This window comes from Accipiter gentilis, chromosome 7 (genome assembly GCF_929443795.1).
Source record: "Accipiter gentilis chromosome 7, bAccGen1.1, whole genome shotgun sequence".
Classification (NCBI taxonomy): domain Eukaryota; kingdom Metazoa; phylum Chordata; class Aves; order Accipitriformes; family Accipitridae; genus Astur; species Astur gentilis.
Genome location: NC_064886.1, coordinates 17,540,121 through 17,557,650, shown reverse-complemented (window position 1 = coordinate 17,557,650; position 17,530 = coordinate 17,540,121). Strand labels below are relative to the sequence as shown.

Below are 17,530 nucleotides of genomic sequence, written 5' to 3'. Positions count from 1 at the left end.
AGTAGGGTTGTTCTTCATGTCTGTTTAAATAAATGGTTAAACTGTCATACCGTTGATAAGGAGCTTATTTTTGAAGTAAGGATCTGCTTTTTCCAAAGCAGAACTAGAAGAGGCAGAGGGGTTCAACAGACCAGCAAATCCTGCACATCTAGAGGAAAAGGGCTCCCCAGAATCCATATGTGGAGGTCAGGGAGGATCGCATGGGAACTTTTAAATGGGAACAAAGAAAAAATGGGTAATAAGATGTCACCCAAGAGCTATTAAAAGGGTTTTTCAAAGCCAGGTTTCCAAAAATTGCCAGCCTTATGACCTCTACAAGTCTCGTGATACTCAGCATTCCTAAAACCTTACTCCCAGCTCCAGGCAATTAGTGAATGCTGAGACCTTAGTTTCAAGATAGTCATTGCGGTCACCAGGAAGAGGTGAAAAAAAATCAGCTCTTTGGAGCTTTAAAACATGGGGCCAAAATCCCTGTATATATTTGGGTGTTAATAGTCATGGTGTAGGTTAACCTCATGATGGGGCAAGTCTTTATGCCCACACAGAGCTGATCGCATCACGGCAGGACCTGATCTGGCTGAATTAAACCACGCAAACATTGGGAAAACTTTGGTGGCTTAACTCATCTCCAGACTGGCGCATCCTTGGGACGAGTCATGCTTGTGGCGTGACAAAAGGACAAACCCCAGCCCTGCAGTTAGATTATGTTGACTCACCTTCCATAGCTCCTCATTTTTCCTCCCTGACTCATGCCGTAAGTCATTTAGCAGGGGACAAATTCAGCATGCTGGGTCACGCAAAAGGTCACGGCTTGATACTAACAGGAGCGCACACCTTAAAATACTGCATCCCTCCAAATGCAACACCTTTGGACGAACAGCTGGCCGCGCTTCGCGTGTCGGGTCAGAGCAAGCGCTGCCCAGGGCCGCTGCAAACACCCAGGAGAGAAAACCGGCTGCGAGCAAAGCATCCCCACCCGCACTCTTGTCAAGTGCTGACCCTCGCCCGGGACAGGAGCTCGCCTCTGCCAGCGAGGAAGCAAGATGCCAGGGTGGCTGGCACCCAAAAGGGCAGCACGCGGGGTCCAAGGAGGGGTTACCTGGAGTGCCGGCCGCAGCAACGGCAGAAGCGGGGGAAGAGCAAGCAAGCCCCCATCTGAGCGCGCTTTCCAGACCCCCTTGCCCGCGCTGGCAGCGCTCTCGGGGCGGTGCACGCCGCAGGCCTCGGCTCCGGCTTCCCCTCCTCGCACCGCCTCTGCTGCCTCATTTCCTGCAGCGCAGGCAGAGGAGGAAGGTTTGCTGCCAGCTTCTCTCTGCTCCCTCCCTGCCCGGCCCCGCCGAATTACAGCCTGCCCTTCGAGATGCCGGTGAGGGGGGCTTCGCGGCCGGCGCTTGGCTCTGCCCCTTAATGGCGGGGAGAGAGGGCAGCAGGGCTTGGGGCAGAGGGGCCAGGCCGGGGCGGGGGTTTAGGGGGGGGGGGGTGCGAGCCTGGGCTGAGGGAAGAGGGCTCTGCTGTCGGGGTCCGGCCACGGGCAGCTGCGTGGGGGAAGAAAAAGGGGCTGCAGAGTGTGGGGAGCCCTGCTGAGAGCAGGGAATTGCTGTGAAGGGGAGGCTGGTGGAAGGCCAGCGCCCTCCTCTTCCTCTTCCTCCTCCTGTCGGGGAGCCGCCCGCAGCCGGGAGGGTGGCAGCGCCCGGCTCCAGGGAGGGAGAGGGTGGTAAAAGCTGTGCTTTGTTCTGGTTCTGTTCACACCATCTTCCTCTGAAATAAATCGCTTTTCTGTTAGGGGATGCTTTTTACACCCACCCACCCACACACCCCATTTACATCACCCTCTCCCCTCCTGCAAAACCTCGGCTGTGAGGAGGTGAAGGATTCCCAGTGGCCTGGCACGGCACAGTGGGAATGTTTGGAAAGTGCCTAAAAGCAAACTCATCAGTTGTTAAAAGTCGGTTTCCCAGGAAGAATCTGTCATATGCAGAAAGATTATTTTTTTCCCCCCCTTAGACCAGTCTTAGAGTGCACAGAAACGTCCTTTTTTGAGTGTGTGGGTATGTGTTAAGCCTGGCTTTATTTAGTATTAGCTAATATTACTAGCTAGACATGGAAATAAAATATAATCTTTTTTAATGGCCAACTAAGTTTCAGTGAACTATGCAGCACCCCATAACTTAGGCCGGAGAGCAGGGCTGTTACCCCCTTGGTGCTGTGCAGAATGGGGTTAGGCAGCCTGGGGATGAAGCAACACCTGCAGACCAGCCATACCAATTTTATTATGTCTCCCACCACCGCGACCATAAATGGTGCGGGTGATGATACTTTCATGGTCTTCATCAGAATGGCGCTGTGATCTGGTGCTAATTAGAAAACAGCGATTGTTTGTGCAAGGAAAAATTGCTGGAAGCATCACTAACGAACTCGACTGGCTCCTCTTTCATGAAGACATGGGGGACACGTGATTGGACATGGAGAGGTCTGTTTTCAGTAGAATTAATAACCAGCCTTCCCCCCTGTCTGTAGGCTTACCACTCAACTTTAATGGACTCCGACACAAAGCTAATTGGGAACATGGCGCTGTTACCCATCAGAAGCCAGTTCAAAGGCCCAGCACCTCGGGAAAGTAAGTTTATAATAACCTCTGAAAACCTGCCTGTATATAGCTCATCATCATCTCACGGTTTGCTCCAAGCCAGCCCTAGCAAGAGTGATGAGAGGAGTCACGTGTTGGAAGTGGAGTGCTTTGCAGTTTATAGAGGAGGAAAAAAGTTCTCAAATACTTAAGTTGTGCAAATCGTAGAAAGTAATTACACACAGATAAATACGCACCATGCTCCAGCTAAGTCAGTTGTTTCAGTAATGAAAGCCTACAGTAACTGTTCTTGTGCTTTCTCCTGTGTCTCACTGTGTTCTTCAGTAGGTTTTGCGGAGGACGTGGTGGTGTGAACCCTCTGCTGTCAGAGGAAGTGGAGGTTTAGCTACAGAGAACTTAGGCTTCGGGTCTGCAGCTGAAGAGACTCAGCTGCTCTTAAGGACAGGCAGCGCTTTAGGGTATAGGGATTCGGAAATTGAAATGAAGTTATGGGTATCCCAACAGGGTCCACAGGCAGGCTGATACGGATTCCCCTTTAGCATGTGAGGTAGCACTTCCCAGGCATGTTGTCCCCCGGTAGTGTAGCAGTTCAGTTTGAGAAAGGAAATGTTTCTGGATTTAAGCAGTCTCGGATAGCAGTGAAAGCAGGTGAAAGTCACAACTAAGCTTGCCAGTGTGTGTTCTGCTTGCTCACCCTTCCTTTTTTTTGAAGCGGATAATGAAGTTTGTCTGATTGTGGTGTTGTCCTTTCTCCAAAAACATTTTTGTGTCCTGAGAAGACTTTTATGCTGTTAAAACTCTGGTGAGTTACTCAACTGGTAGAAAAGTGGGGAACTGCTGAATTGCTGCCGTTTGTGAAGTGAGAAATCATGGGGGAGGAGAAGAAGGGAGTTAAAGCTCCTGCTAAGAGTAGGAAGCTTAAATATTACGGTCTGAGCTCACCAGTGTTTCACACAGCAACAACTGTTTTCTGTTACATAGTGTTGTCGTCTGCTTTTTGTAAATGCCAAGGTTTTGCCTTTGCAATAATCCTTATTTATGTATTTCAGTGAGTAAAAGTTATGACCAAATGTAGCGTAATGGGGCACTGTTTAATTCTGTATTTCTTTTTTGTTAGCTAAGGACACAGATATTATAGATGAAGCCATCTACTACTTCAAAGCTAACGTTTTCTTCAAAAATTATGAAATTAAGGTAATTTTTTGAGATACTGTGCATATAGTAGTTTTTTGGAGGGTTGGTGCTGTGAATATACATTTATTTTCAATGAAGTAATTCTGCTAGATAACAAAAACTCCTCTTCCTCCCACTTAATTTTTAAAGTTGGGTAAATGTCATGAATTGCAAGTCCCTCTCTCCTGGGGAAATTATAGGCCAAAATGTCTTGAACTTATTCCTCTTTCAAACTTTTATCAGTTCCATAAAGTCTCCCTTAATCTAAGAGTGGCTGGGCTCTGTGCTTGCTCTTGTTTTGCAGAATGAGGCTGACAGAACGCTGATCTACGTAACCCTCTACATTTCTGAGTGCTTGAAAAAGCTGCAAAAGGTAAGAAAAGTAAATTTCTGTGCAGGAGGGACAATCAGTCTGTTCTGGGGATTGTACTCAGGAAAGGATTTGCTGATATTCTCCTCCCAGTGGCACAAATAACCCTGTTCACCCCAGTCTTAGTTGTCAGAGCCACAGATACTCCAACGCTGTGGATCTCCAAAGAGACACTGTGTTGCTATTCTTGATGGGTTTTTATGTGTTACAGATGGTAAAATATTTGAGTTTAATGCTCCATCAGGTTTTGTTATAACTGTTAATCTATTGTTTGCCTGGTTCTTGCAGTGTAACTCCAAAGGCCAAGGAGAGAAAGAAATGTACACACTAGGAATCACTAACTTCCCAATTCCTGGGGAGCCTGGCTTTCCGCTTAATGCCATTTATGCCAAACCTGCCAACAAGCAGGAGGAAGGTAAGGCTGATCCAGGACCTCTGAAGGCTTCCTTGGGCTCATTCTTTACTAGCTGCTTTTTTGTGACTGCAACTAGAAAAATTACTGTTAAAACTGAATCTTCTAAATCTGAAGTTCTGTCTTCTGAGGGCAGCAGAAGCTGGATTTTCTGGCCTCGGGGGCCCAGTGATTCCCCTGGATCCACAGATCCAACAGAACAAATTAATAGGGGTCTGAGTCTGCCTTTTGCATCAACATAATCACTAGATAAACCCTGTAATGGGGCCCAAGCCAACTGCTGCACTGGCAGAATAGGAAACCCACAATAATGAGCAAAGGTAACTGAGAGAAGAAAACAGTTTGGATGATCCTTTTTACTGGTACAAATAGCATAAAAATCCCAAGTATGGCTGTAAATTGAGCAAAGCAACTCAGCCAGCCAACAAATACCTGCAGATGTGAAAACTCACTTTCTGCTTTCAGCAGTGATATCTGATGCTTCCCTGTTAAATTCAGTTTGACTTGGTGCTGCCTCAGTTTATGCTGGTTTTTCCTGTGCTGTGTTTCAGAGGTGATGAGGGCCTACCTGCAGCAGCTGAGGCAAGAAACTGGTCTTCGCCTTTGTGAAAAAGTATTTGATCCTCAAAGTGACAAGCCTAGTAAGGTAAGGGTTTAGTGCGATCATCACAGAGTTGAGAGGCTTGGTGTGTTTTTTCAGAAATATGTGGAGAGAAATGAGATGATGGGCTAAGTGTGGGTGACTTCGGTGCAAGCTTCACTGGTTTTACGTGGCTAGTGAAATAGCAGGCTGCAAGTTATCAATAAATTTAATCTGTAATGTGGTAAGACAGCGAATGCCAATTTGGGTTACTTTAAAAAGCAGGACAGTAATAAGTGGTGTCTGGTTCAACTCTTCAAAGTATTGCACATCTGCTGTTGGCTGGGTTTTCAAATGGAAATTCACAGGCACAAGAGACGCTGTTTATCTTCCCAGGAGGTTCTGATTTGATAGCTTCTTTGAAGTAGACCATTCTGCCTCATACCCAGATTAACAAAAATAGCTAATCAATGAATGAATTGCCTCCTGACTGATCATATGTTTCATGTGCAAATGTGACTGCATTTAGTATTGAAATTACTTAGGCTAATTTAGTTTCAAAGGCATAGCTTTCTGATGCATCCCTTGTTTATAATTATACTGGAATAAGCAGTAAAAATAAAATAATAGAAATAAGAGAAGGTAGAATGTCCCGCTTTAATTCAAAGTCCTATATTATAAATTCATTGGGTCCACTCTTGTCCTCTTGTTCACCTAAATTCCAGTAGAAACCAGTGTGGAAAACTGTATGTGCAAAACTGGAGCCTTGACACTTGTTATTTGTCAGAGGTTGAATACTTTGAAGTCACTATTTGGTTTATTGCATGGAAACCGCTTTTGCGTATTTTCTGACTTTCTTTCCTTCTGCAGTGGTGGATCTGCTTTGTGAAGAGACAGTTCATGAACAAGAGTCTGTCAGGTCCTGGGCAGTGAAGAGGCAAAGTAGCAGCAACATTAAGCATTTCCACAGCAAGGTGTTTAAGTATTTTGCCTTTGTTTTGGATACATTTTGTACCAAGAAAGAATTAAGTGTTTATGAAGAAAAAAAAAAAACAAACCAGTCAATGAGGGATAGAGGGAGGGAGAGCAAACAGATAATTTGAGTAGTGTAAGCAGTAAGCAGATATTATTAAGCTGGTGCTTAATAAGTGATTTCTAACATGCTGTTTCAGATGCAAGCTGCTTTATGATCAGTGGCTACAGCTAGCATTTAAAACAGAGCTTGTATTTAAGAGAAATGGGCTTACCTGTGGGGTAGGGGGAGCTGTGTAATTGCTCTACTGGCTAGAGTCTCAGCATCGTGTATGTCAACGGAAAACATACCTCTCACGCTGTGTTGTCAAGTGCAGTGATTTTTACCTTGTTTTCAATAAACTTAGCTTGTAATTAATGTGGTAACTACTTTATGTCTTATGGATAGCCTTCAAACAAATCGGAGATATTTTTTTTGTGAAAAGACCATCATCATTGTGTAATGGTAACCAGAAGGAAGTGAATCATTCCCACTGAAGACGGGATTAATACAGGAGCTGTAGTTTGCGGCAGTGTACCTGGTTATTCAGCAGGTCTGCCTTTGCAGAGCAGCGCTCCCTTGTACCAAAATGCCTTCAAAGGGTAATGCAGGCAGATTACATACAGCTTAGTCTGAGGCTGCCTTTGTGATGGCAGATTCAGTCAAACACAACCATCACATGCTGCTGTGACTGTTTTGATCAGTCAGATGACTTCTTGAAGACCTGCAAATTCAGGTTCCATTTATTCCAAATTGTCTGTTTCCTTCGTTGCAATGCTTGTTTTGCGGTCATCACACAGTACCAACAGTGTTCAGTTACTGAAGTCCAGTGCTTGGCATGCTTGGCTTTTGAGAGGTGTATTCCTCTGCAGGCAGTAGTGATGGCGTGTTCAAACTGAAAGCTCCCACCTATTTGATTTGTAGTAGTAGTAATAGAAGGATAGGCATGTTTTGCATTCTTTCTGTAATAAAGGGGGAAAAAAAAATTCATTTCTCCTTTCAGTCTATGCCTTGTAGTTAATGGCAGCCCTAGTGAGGCGTTTCCCCTGATTGTGGCCCAGAAGAAATCTACGTTTTGAAGGGTCTTTCTTCTCAATCATCTACTTTTATAGGCAGGAGCTTCGTTATCTCCGATACCTGTCACATTTAGCTGCCGCAGCCAGCAGATAATAAAGTCTCAGAAAAAAAGGACCAGACTCAAGTGCTGCGCAGGCACAGGGAGTGCGTCTCTTCCATAAAACGACAGTGAGCCCCGAAGGGAGTGCTCCAACGCTGTGTAGAAGGCTGCCTACTCCTAACGCCTCGCTGGCTCCCTCAGCGCTCAACAACGCCTCTCCCGCCCCGACGCTGCGCAGGCGCGGGGCTGCCGGGGGCCTGGCGCGGCGCGCACCGACCCGGGCTGCCCTTCCTCCCGCCTGTCGGGCCGCTCGTCCGCCATGAAGGCAGTGTCGCGGGCGCCTGCAGGCGGCGGCGCGCGAGGACCCCCCGGTGGCGCCATTTTGGAGTGCCGGCGGGCGGCGGCGTTGTCTGTTTCTTTGCCGTCTGTTCCTTCGGCTCCGCGGTTTTCCGCCGCCGGTATGAGTGTGGTGGAGCACGTACGAGAGATGGCGTCCGCCGGGCTGCACTCTAACGTGCGGCTCCTCAGCGGGCTTCTCCTCACGATGAGCGGCAATAACCCGTGAGTGGCCCTCCCGGGAGAGGGCGCGCCGGCTGGCTGCGGGCTGACAGGACCGGTGGTGCTGAGGGAGAGGTCAGGCGGGACCTCTCAGGGTGGCGGGGGGGAAGGAAGGGGGCTCGCTTTTAGAGCTGTCCCTCCTGCCGGGCTTTGCGGTGCGGGCCCTGGGCTCCTGTCCCCGGCCCTGTCAGCCCGCCTTTGTCCGGGGTTCAGCATGAGCAGCGCAGCCCGTACCCTTCGGGGTACACGGTACAACGTGAGCGTCTTGGGAGAGGTGGAGCGGTTTTCTCCTTCCAGCGGTGCCCTGTGTAGGTCAGGGCTTTTCCCCCGACTCGAAGTGATTCCCTTTATTTTTCAGAACTTTGCTGTAAGGCGTTGTTTTACATTTTGGATGGGTTTTGATGTACTAATTGAAGCCACAATCCCTTTCTGAAACCCTTAGCTCTTCAACACTTCTGCAAACATACTGGAAGTGTTATAAAGGCGGTTTGTAAAACGTAGGAACATGTGGATTAGGACCAGGATAGCTGTATAATAAGCTGGGTTGCCTTGTAAGCTTGAGTCCATTCAAACAAAATGTCCTTTAACAGACATTGACAACTTGTGGTTTGTTATGGGGAGGATGGGGGCTGCCTCATTATGGAAAGCAGTGGCCCAGCAGCTAAACATAAGATGTTGTTACTGATGACCTGTCAGGAGTAGCTATTACATTTGTTTGTATGCAGATAAAAGAAATGGCTGAGATAATGCCTTTGTGAGGAGGTAGTACCTGTTACCCAAGGGCCCTTCCAGTGTAGTAAGGAAGCAGCAGCAGCAACTGGAAGTTGAAGCCAGAGAAACAAAAGCTGCAGATACTTTGGATCTGTAAGGCTTTCGTTCTTATGCAGTTAGCTGATCTCAGCATTTCTGTTTGCATTTCTTCTAGGGAACTGTTTTCACCATCTCAGAAATACCAGCTCCTTGTATACCATGCAGACTCTCTCTTCCATGATAAAGAGTATAGAAATGCTGTAAGTAAGTATACAATGGCCTTGCAGCAGAAAAAAGCATTAAGTAAAACTTCAAAAGTAAGACCTTCAACTGGGAATGCTGCATCAACTCCCCAAAGCCAGGTATTTAAAAATTGACTAATGTGCTGCATAAAGTGATCACGTTGCCCTTTACAATTAATGTTGCTGACTCAATATTCATAAAATCATAGAATCATTTAGGTTGGAAAAGACCTTAAGATCATCAAGTCCAACTGTTTAACCTAACACTACCAAAGTCCACCACTAAACCATGTCCCTAAGCAACACATCTACATGTCTTTTAAATACCTTAGATTGTGGATTTATCATGTCAAATAAACCTGACATTTAAGGCTAATTTGTTTTGAAAATACCAGTGTGGTTTTTTATAATGCAAAACTTAATATGTTCTTGAACATGAGATTTTTCTGTATGTGTAGTTCATGCTTTTCATTTGAAGACGGGAACATATGAGCTAGCAGTAGGTTGTGTTGTTAACTTTCTTGCACTAGATTTTTTTTTTAACATAGTGTGTTTAATGAAGAAACCTTATTCAGATTTTTTACCTGACTAAACCAACATTATACTTAAATATATTTTTTTCAGTGTTTACCATCAGAAATTGAAGTGAAATACAAAATGGCTGAATGTTACACAATGCTGAAGCAAGATAAAAATGCCATTGCTATTCTTGATGGGATTCCTTCCAGACAGAGGACCCCAAAGGTTAGTTCTGACAGATGTTCGTCACAAGTCCTTGGTCAGTCTGTCTTGAATCTGTAGGCCAGCATCTAGTCAAAAATGAATGTAGCCTGTAGGTATAATGGCATTGCATCTTGGTATTTGCTTTTGTATTAGTTAAATGTTGTTTGGAAACACTTCCTAATGTTTAAATTAGTTTAGTTTATTTGGCCTTTTTTCTTTAAAATCAGACAATTTTTTTTATTCCCTCTGTTAGAAAGAATTCAGAAATAGTGAAAAGAGTTAAATGTTTCTGTGCCTCTATTAATTCGTGTGAATTACTTGGTTAACTCTTTAGTACTGCACACAGACAGTACAGGATTTTGCTTGTGTACAAGGATGTAGAAACACTATTTTTTTATTTTATTCTAGAAGTCCATACATAAGGCTTGAAATCTGTATCATCCATTTGATAGTTCTTCTTTGCATGTTATCATGAATAGTTTTTGTGGGGCAAAGAATAATGGCTGTTCTAAACAAAAGCATCTACCAGGAGAAAAATTTATGTGATTGCAAACAGCTGAGTTACTGCGAGTTAGTAAGCAATTGCCAGACACCTGACTGAATAATATTCTGCTGTTCTGAGTCAAACATGTGAATGTGAGAGCCAAAGCAATTGTTTAAATTAATGTACTTTGCCTGGCTGTAACCACAAAGTGGAGTCCTAGTCTCTGTGGAAGAGCTATGTATCACTGGACAGGAAAGGCACGCTGTCACCTGCTCAAGCTAAAGGGGAGACTTGTAGCCTGATTGTCTCACAAGGTTGACTGTGCTGTGGTGTCTTCACTATTAGCCTGTCAACATAACTTGCTACATTGTGATTGCTCAAACTGATTAAGTGTTTTAATATACTCTTGAACTCAGAATGTGTATGGAATGGCACTTCATGTCTTATTGTATAGTTTGAGCAATGTGAGATCCTTGAATGGCTGAAGACTTTGGCAAGTAGAAGGAATGCCAGTGCTCCATCTTTTAAAATCTTTTCATCCTTTTTAGTAACAGTTTAGATAATGTTAAATATTTAGATCCCATTGTGGTCTGCAGTGTCAAATACGTTGAGTCTTTGCTTGCTGGCTTTGTTATGTCATAAGGGCTTAAAAGATTAATGAGCACATCAGGTCAATCAACTATGTTTCATGTTAACAGTATTCCTGTAGTGTGCTAACAGTGTACGTGGCTTAGACTCTATTAACATCAAAGCATTCTGTTTAAAGACCAACTTATGGAACAGAAAAAGAGGAAAAGATTGAGAAAAGCAAACTTTTTACCTATACACACTAATAAAGTATTGTAGCAGAAACCAGCTACTTTTGTTGTGTAGAGCTCAAATTATTTCTGTTCTTTTATAAATTGTGACTTCATTCAGAAGCTAAATAGAAACTTTCTCTGCCTTCCTAAGCTAATTCTCTCAAAGACTTCCATTGATATGGAGAGATCAACTGAAAGAAGGCTAATGTAATGGATATACAGGTCCCTCTTGGCATCCTATATAAACGCTTGCCCATCTTTTGACTTCTTGTGTGCAAAACAGTGAGATTTCAAGATGCACTATGCAAATACAAAAGAATGTAACTTTTATCTTTGGACTCAGCAAGGAGCAACAGTTTTAATTTTATACTATATGCTACTACAGTGTTCTCGGAAGAAGAGCAGGTAATTTTATCTCCTTCCCAGAACAGGAGGGAGGGAGGCAGGCATGCTTGAAGACAAAGTTGTGACCTTTTCTTAGTGAGGATTTCTCCTTTCTCATACTTGAATCTACCAACATTTCTGTTGCTTGTAGATCAATATGATGTTGGCCAATCTATACAAGAAAGCAGGTCAAGAACGCTCATCTGTTACGAGCTACAAAGAAGTACTAAGGCAGTGCCCTTTAGCACTTGATGCCATACTAGGTACGTGTCTGCACACTTGGTATTTCAGTATTAAACAGTATTATAATTTGAATTATGCTTGGGACTAGGTAACTGTCTTGCATTTGCATGTAATATGTAATGCCTACATTATGCAAAAGCATTGTAACAAGTTCCTTGTTTATGCTTGTCAAAGGATGGAGTTTCTTGTCTTCAGACAATTAATTTGTATTAATAGCAGTTTACGGTGGCTGAAATTGATGTATATACCATTCTGAATAGGCTTGCTCTCGCTGTCGGTGAAAGGTGCAGAAGTGGCCTCCATGACAATCAATGTAATTCAGAGTATTCCTAACTTGGATTGGCTTTCCGTGTGGATCAAGGCATATGCTTTTGTCCATACTGGAGATAATACAAGAGCAATAAACACCATTTGGTAAGAGTTCAAAGAGCATGATGTAATCAAATAATATATTAATATTTATATATAATTATACTTAAAATGGCACTCTATAAATAACAGGCATTTTTTTTCCTCTTAAAGCTCTTTAGAGAAAAAGTCATTACTGAGGGATAATGTAGACTTACTGGGGAGCTTAGCAGACCTGTATTTCAGAGCTGGAGATAATAAAAACTCTATTCTAAAATTTGAACAAGCACAAATGTTGGATCCTTACCTAATAAAAGGTGAGTAAATACTGAAAGAAAGTTTACCTAGTGTAATGATGTGATGAGTAACATTAGAGTAGCGGCTGCATGCAATCAAGCATGCAGTAGAATGTTGTATGTTGTTGTACCCGGCTTTCAATTTAGAATTTACATTCAGAAGCTGTGTATCTTGAACAGTTACTGGTAGTTGCACAGTGTAGAGTAGGTGTTTGTGGTTTTGTTTTTGTTTTTTTGTTTTGAGAATGAGCTTTCCATTTCTTGATGATTGATCTTCAAACTTTAGGAATGGATGTATATGGTTATTTATTGGCACGTGAAGGTCGACTAGAGGATGTGGAGAACTTGGGCTGCCGTCTCTTCAATATTTCTGATCAACATGCAGAACCCTGGGTGGTATCTGGGTAAGTTGTTTTCTTTCCTTTCTTACCTCAGCTCTTGATTTGCTGCATATGGTGGATTACAGTTGATACAGTGGATTCGGCTTTTTTGTTCAGAAGCTGCTTTTATATCCTATCTATTCTGTCCTTGGGGTAACTTCAATTAGCTATCCATAAATATCTATTTTGGTTATCTTCTGTATGTTTAAACCTACTAGAGTTACCACACTTCTGCAATAATAATGATATATTAAATAGCTGTAAAAGTTAATCTTCATACTGCTTTTTTTTTTAAACTCCTGAAGAGTTTTTTTCCTGAACATAAATTCTTAACTTCAAATGCAAGAAGTTCAACAGTTGCCTGTAATTTCTTTTTTTTTTTTTATTTTTTATTTACTTCCCCCCCTGCTTTTAAACCTCTATGAATGAGCACAGGCACCACAGGCAGTACTTGTTTACAATCTCTCTTGTCTTTCCATAGGTGTCACAGTTTCTACAGTAAACGATACTCTCGTGCCTTATATTTAGGAGCCAAAGCTATCCAGCTTAATAGTAACAGTGTTCAAGCTCTCCTGCTGAAAGGAGCTGCTCTTAGGAATATGGGCCGAGTACAAGAAGCAATTATACACTTTCGTGAAGCAATACGCCTTGCGCCTTGCAGGCTGGATTGCTATGAAGGTGAGTGAAGTTAAACTACTCACATGTACAGTACTGGGTTTGTGTGAAAGTTGGTGTCATGATGGTGATGGTTAGGCAAGGGAATAGGCAGGAGTTCTTTTCTCCTGCTGACTTTCTAGTAAATAAATTATTATTACCTGAAAACCTATAAAGCTCTGGTAGAAGTAGTCAGATGAAGGATACTAGAGAATGCATGTATTTCTAAGAATGATTTTCAAAAAGGACTTTTTTTGTTGTTTTTTCTTTTGTTTAATCTCTGTATAAACACACTTGGGTGTTTTGAGCAGATCACTCTTGGATGATGCCATTAACTGTATGGTTAGTTCCGCTGGGAGCGTCATTTTGTCATACTTTTGTCATGTGTATTTAAATCTTGTTGATCTTGTCAGCAGCTTCAAATAAATAGTGAGTCATGAAGAGTCCAGGTGAAGTATTAATATTTCAGTACTGGAATTGGACAAAAATCTTAGATGAGGTATACTTAGGGGGGGGGGTTTGGTGTGGTTTTTTTTTTGTATCTCCCCATAAATGAAAGTGATTAAGTCAATTATCTGTAGAATGGATATGTTAAAATGTAGGCTTATGAAAATATACAAAAGCATTTTATGAGAGGTGTTAAACCTTGCACCAGTTTGTAATATGGTGATGCGTTCTAGGGTCTATTCTCTTAGGATTTCCTGGTTCTCAGATTTTTTTTTCAGTGGTACTTGTCTGTCTTCTGTGCAATTATTGGTTAAGTAAAAGCAAACTGGTTGTGCTGTAATATTTAGCAGTGAAATTTTGAGTGTTTGTTTGTTGGGTTTTTTAAATTCAAAATGGAGAGCGCTAATCTGATTCTCCTGGCTTCTCCAGTTCCATATATTGTACTTTGTGGTGGGCACAGTGCTATAGATTCCCTGCTAAAGTGAAAGGCATGCATTTAGAAGTACTGTAATGCAGTTTTATATTTGCTTGAATAGTTTTGCTTCTCTTGCAATTAAGGAAGAATTGTGTTAACATGTCACAACTTAGTCTTTTGTCAGATGTTGGTCCTGGGAGATGGTCATCCATCTCCCTTTGTCTTAGGTTCCCTGTAGAGCTCTGTGCCATTTTAATATTTGTGTCCAAATTTCCCTATTTGCATGTTTCTTTGACATCTTTGTACTTTGAAAAATGTTGGGTATAGTGTCACTTTCTCAATTGCAATTTGTATTTGCTTATTGGAGTGTCAGGTGTTTGGAGTCTGAGTGCTACTAAGTGCAATTAATTGAGGAGGGGTGAGTGTAGTGCTAACTCAAAAACGGAAGTGTTTTCCTTTTTATATCATCAGGTCTCATCGAATGTTACCTAGCATCCAACAGCATCCGTGAAGCTATGGTTATGGCAAATAACGTGTATAAAACTCTGGGAGCAAATGCACAGACACTCACGCTATTAGCGACCGTCTGTCTCGAAGACCCAGTCACGCAGGAAAAAGCAAAAACATTATTGGACAAAGCGCTAACGCAAAGACCTGATTACATTAAAGCCGTGGTAAAGAAAGCAGAACTTCTTAGTAAGTTCCTTTTTTCTCCCATGTCGACTTACTTAAAGCATACTGTTTTACATGGAAGAGTGTTCTGCAGCCTCATTGATGTGAAGAAAGTAATAGTGATGTTACAGCCCAGGGATTTATCAGTTCTGTCCTGAAGGAAGAATCATGGGAATTAATTTCATCTAGCAACTGATATTACACCAGCACTTAAAACAATTGCAGACAAAATGTTTTGACTTCAAAGCATATATAATTGTGAGTGTAGTGGTTGTTGCAATAAAAAGCCATTGTTCAGAGTTAATCTTGCAAAAAGTATCACTACTATCCCCCATGCTGACAGTTCTGAAGAAAGAAATAGTCTTGTGTTGTGATAGCTCTTTGTGTACACTCTGACTTCTTAGAGATTTATCTAAACTATTAATTAAAACTGTAGTTTTGCATATAAACAGGTAGAGAACAAAAGTATGAAGATGGAATTGCTTTGCTGAGGAATGCACTGGCTAATCAGAGTGATTGTGTTCTGCACCGAATACTGGGAGACTTTCTTGTAGCTGTCAATGAGTATCAGGAAGCAATGGACCAGTACAGTATTGCTCTAAGGTAAAGCAGAGACTCTGAGATTGCAGTATATTAATAAGAACCAAGACTAAGTAAAAAGTTGAGCCACTAATTGATTAGGATGTGCATCAGAGGTAGCTTTATATCATTCTCCCTTCAAACAAACAAAAACATAAGAATGATGTTCTGTTAATGAATTTGTTGGTCATAAGGCTTTGAACTGAGAAGTGCAAAATTTAGGGACTGCATGAATAATAAACATGTCACTAGGCGTGTGATTCCTTGACTAGCGAAAGGATTAAGGTATGGATTTATTTATAGTTACTATATAGTCATGCATCTTTCAGACTAGAAGGTGCTATATAACAATGAGCTATTAAGTAAATTTAAACAGTGTCATTCAATTTAATGTAATCTGTTATTTTTAGGGTGTTACCACATTAAATGTTAGCATGTTTTGATTTCAACAAGTTAAACTTACCTTAAATCTAGCACACTGTGTCCACTATAAACCTATGTATCTTAAATGTCAGCTGATTTTGCTTGCATATAATGTGTTTAGTCATAGTAATTTAAATTTTTACTGCTTTTATGTTACTTTAGTATTGTCTGGAAGAGTGTGATGTTTAGATAAGTGCATTCCTGGGGATCAAAAATGTTTTATATAAACATTTAATACTCAGTGTTATGGTCAGCCTAAAGTGAAGTTGCATCATCTACTAATTGAACTTCTTGATGATGTTAAATAGGAAGTGCAGACAACAAGATGAGATTTTTTTTTTTTCCCCCTTTCCCCCCCTACCCCCCCCAATATAACAAGAAAAAAAAAGTTTTAGGACGATGGTTTCTTTTTCTTATTTTCCTCAGCTTGGATCCAAATGATCAGAAGTCACTAGAAGGAATGCAGAAAATGGAAAAAGAGGAAAGTCCAACAGATGCAACCCAGGAAGAAGATGTGGATGATATGGAGGGAAGTGGAGAAGAAGGGGACTTGGAAGGCAGTGACAGTGAAGCAGCTCAGTGGGCAGATCAAGAACAGTGGTTTGGCATGCAGTAATGGCCTCTCATCCTGCTGCTTGTTTTGGCACTTGAACATACCACTAGGGCCATTCTTTGAAGAACACAAACTATGATTTTTGCAGTAACAAAGGACTTTTTTTTTTTTATTCTTTTTTTTTTTTTTTTTTTTTTTTTGAAAAATAGACTCTGAAACCATTTAATAGTTCTATGCATCTCAATGCCATGAAGATTCTTGATGCTTCTTATTTATTAAGTGTAAGGGACTAACTGTGTTGGAGGTTATTTGCAACTTTCATTTCAAAAAAATCCTGCTAAAACTAAAAACATTAGAATCTGAAGCGTGTAATAAGCCTGTTTATGATGAAAACAATGTCTAAATTCTGTCCAAGGCTAAGTGTGCTTGATCGATTTGTAAATACAGTGGTTTGTACTCCTTTGTGGAAAAGGTCTTCCTCTCTTGTTTGTATGCTACCATTTGGGCTCACGCTCCTGTTGAAGTCTGGAGGAGTTGCTTGGGTGTGGCTGCAAGCAGCACTTTTCTCTTGCTGTGGTTGTTGAATTAATTTGTCTGTTTATAAGGCATTACATGTGCTGTAAAGGAGAAGTTTGATAAGCTAGGCAACTTTGACTTACAGGACGCTTTTGTAAGCTGACTGATTTCTATGTGTACAGAACTGAGCCAGTGTTGGAGAATTACAGTCATTTCCTCAATCCTTACTAAACCCTGTAATCACTTAAAGACTGTACATGAACATTTATTTTTAAATGCAGTTTAGTTTTATTTCAGTATGTTACTAAAAGGTTTTACAGCGGTGACTCAAAGCACTTCACATTCTGTATACAGCACTGACATTTAAAATGATATAAAAAGAATTCATGCCTTTTCACTTGCATTGCTGTAGAAATGTTAAATTATTCAAATACACATATTGTCTTGGTTTTGCCATGTTTATACACTTCATGTTTTTGTCAGGTAATATTTGAATTCATTTGTTTTCCCTCACCTTTTGAAGCAAAGTTACATTGCTTCATGTACAAATTCTCAACATCGGTCTTTGAAGGGTGAGCGTCTTTGTGTAATCTAGAAACTCTTTCAGTTCTGTGGGCTTGATGTGTGGGAAGAGGAATTACTTGCTCTTATTTTTCTTATAGTTCTGATTTCCTTACTTTTTACTAAAACATGCATTTTTATATTGGCAATTTGATTCCTTTTGTATTTATTCTGTTACAACAGGTATGCTGCAGCACACAGACTTTTTTTACAAAGCTAAAAAGTAGTTTTGAGTATCAGTTGGAGGAAAA

General features: G+C 41.6%; 2 protein-coding genes across 6 annotated transcripts; both read left to right on the top strand.

Annotated features, from left to right (window-relative positions):
* The first annotated feature begins 784 nt into the window (after nt 1-784).
* On the top strand, nt 785-6,512 carry ARPC3 (actin related protein 2/3 complex subunit 3). The gene is made up of 8 exons (XM_049806924.1): nt 785-902; nt 1,161-1,366; nt 2,518-2,617; nt 3,705-3,781; nt 4,065-4,133; nt 4,419-4,545; nt 5,094-5,188; nt 5,993-6,512. Exons 1-8 carry the CDS (start codon nt 785-787, stop codon nt 6,053-6,055), a joined length of 855 nt encoding a protein of 284 aa, XP_049662881.1. The 3' UTR covers nt 6,056-6,512.
* A 1,083-nt stretch (nt 6,513-7,595) lies between these two features.
* On the top strand, nt 7,596-17,121 carry ANAPC7 (anaphase promoting complex subunit 7). 5 transcript variants are annotated; one of them, XM_049806077.1, is made up of 11 exons: nt 7,596-7,812; nt 8,735-8,921; nt 9,426-9,545; nt 11,344-11,455; nt 11,696-11,849; nt 11,958-12,100; nt 12,366-12,483; nt 12,941-13,137; nt 14,447-14,671; nt 15,100-15,250; nt 16,076-17,121. In XM_049806077.1, the coding sequence occupies exons 1-11, from the start codon at nt 7,712-7,714 to the stop codon at nt 16,263-16,265; spliced, it is 1,698 nt and encodes a 565-aa protein (XP_049662034.1). In that variant the 5' UTR covers nt 7,596-7,711; the 3' UTR covers nt 16,266-17,121. The 5 variants fall into 5 exon arrangements, with proteins under 5 accessions (XP_049662034.1, XP_049662036.1, XP_049662035.1 ...); XM_049806082.1 differs by lacking the exon at nt 7,596-7,812 and adding an exon at nt 7,850-7,884; XM_049806079.1 differs by lacking the exon at nt 16,076-17,121 and having other exon boundaries at nt 15,084-15,189.
* Nucleotides 17,122-17,530: the final 409 nt, after the last annotated feature.

Excerpts from the sequence above, each read along its gene's own strand:
- ARPC3 (XM_049806924.1), top strand. The coding sequence starts at position 785 with ATGCTGGGTCACGCAAAAGGTCACGGCTTGATACTAACAGGAGCGCAC. Across the intron at positions 903-1,160 it reads GGCCGCGCTTCGCGTGTCGG|CGCGCTTTCCAGACCCCCTT; the intron begins GTCAGAGCAAGC and ends CCCCCATCTGAG. Across the intron at positions 4,546-5,093 it reads TGCCAACAAGCAGGAGGAAG|AGGTGATGAGGGCCTACCTG; the intron begins GTAAGGCTGATC and ends GCTGTGTTTCAG.
- ANAPC7 (XM_049806077.1), top strand. The coding sequence starts at position 7,712 with ATGAGTGTGGTGGAGCACGTACGAGAGATGGCGTCCGCCGGGCTGCAC. Across the intron at positions 11,850-11,957 it reads AGAGCAATAAACACCATTTG|CTCTTTAGAGAAAAAGTCAT; the intron begins GTAAGAGTTCAA and ends TTCCTCTTAAAG. Across the intron at positions 12,101-12,365 it reads GGATCCTTACCTAATAAAAG|GAATGGATGTATATGGTTAT; the intron begins GTGAGTAAATAC and ends TTCAAACTTTAG.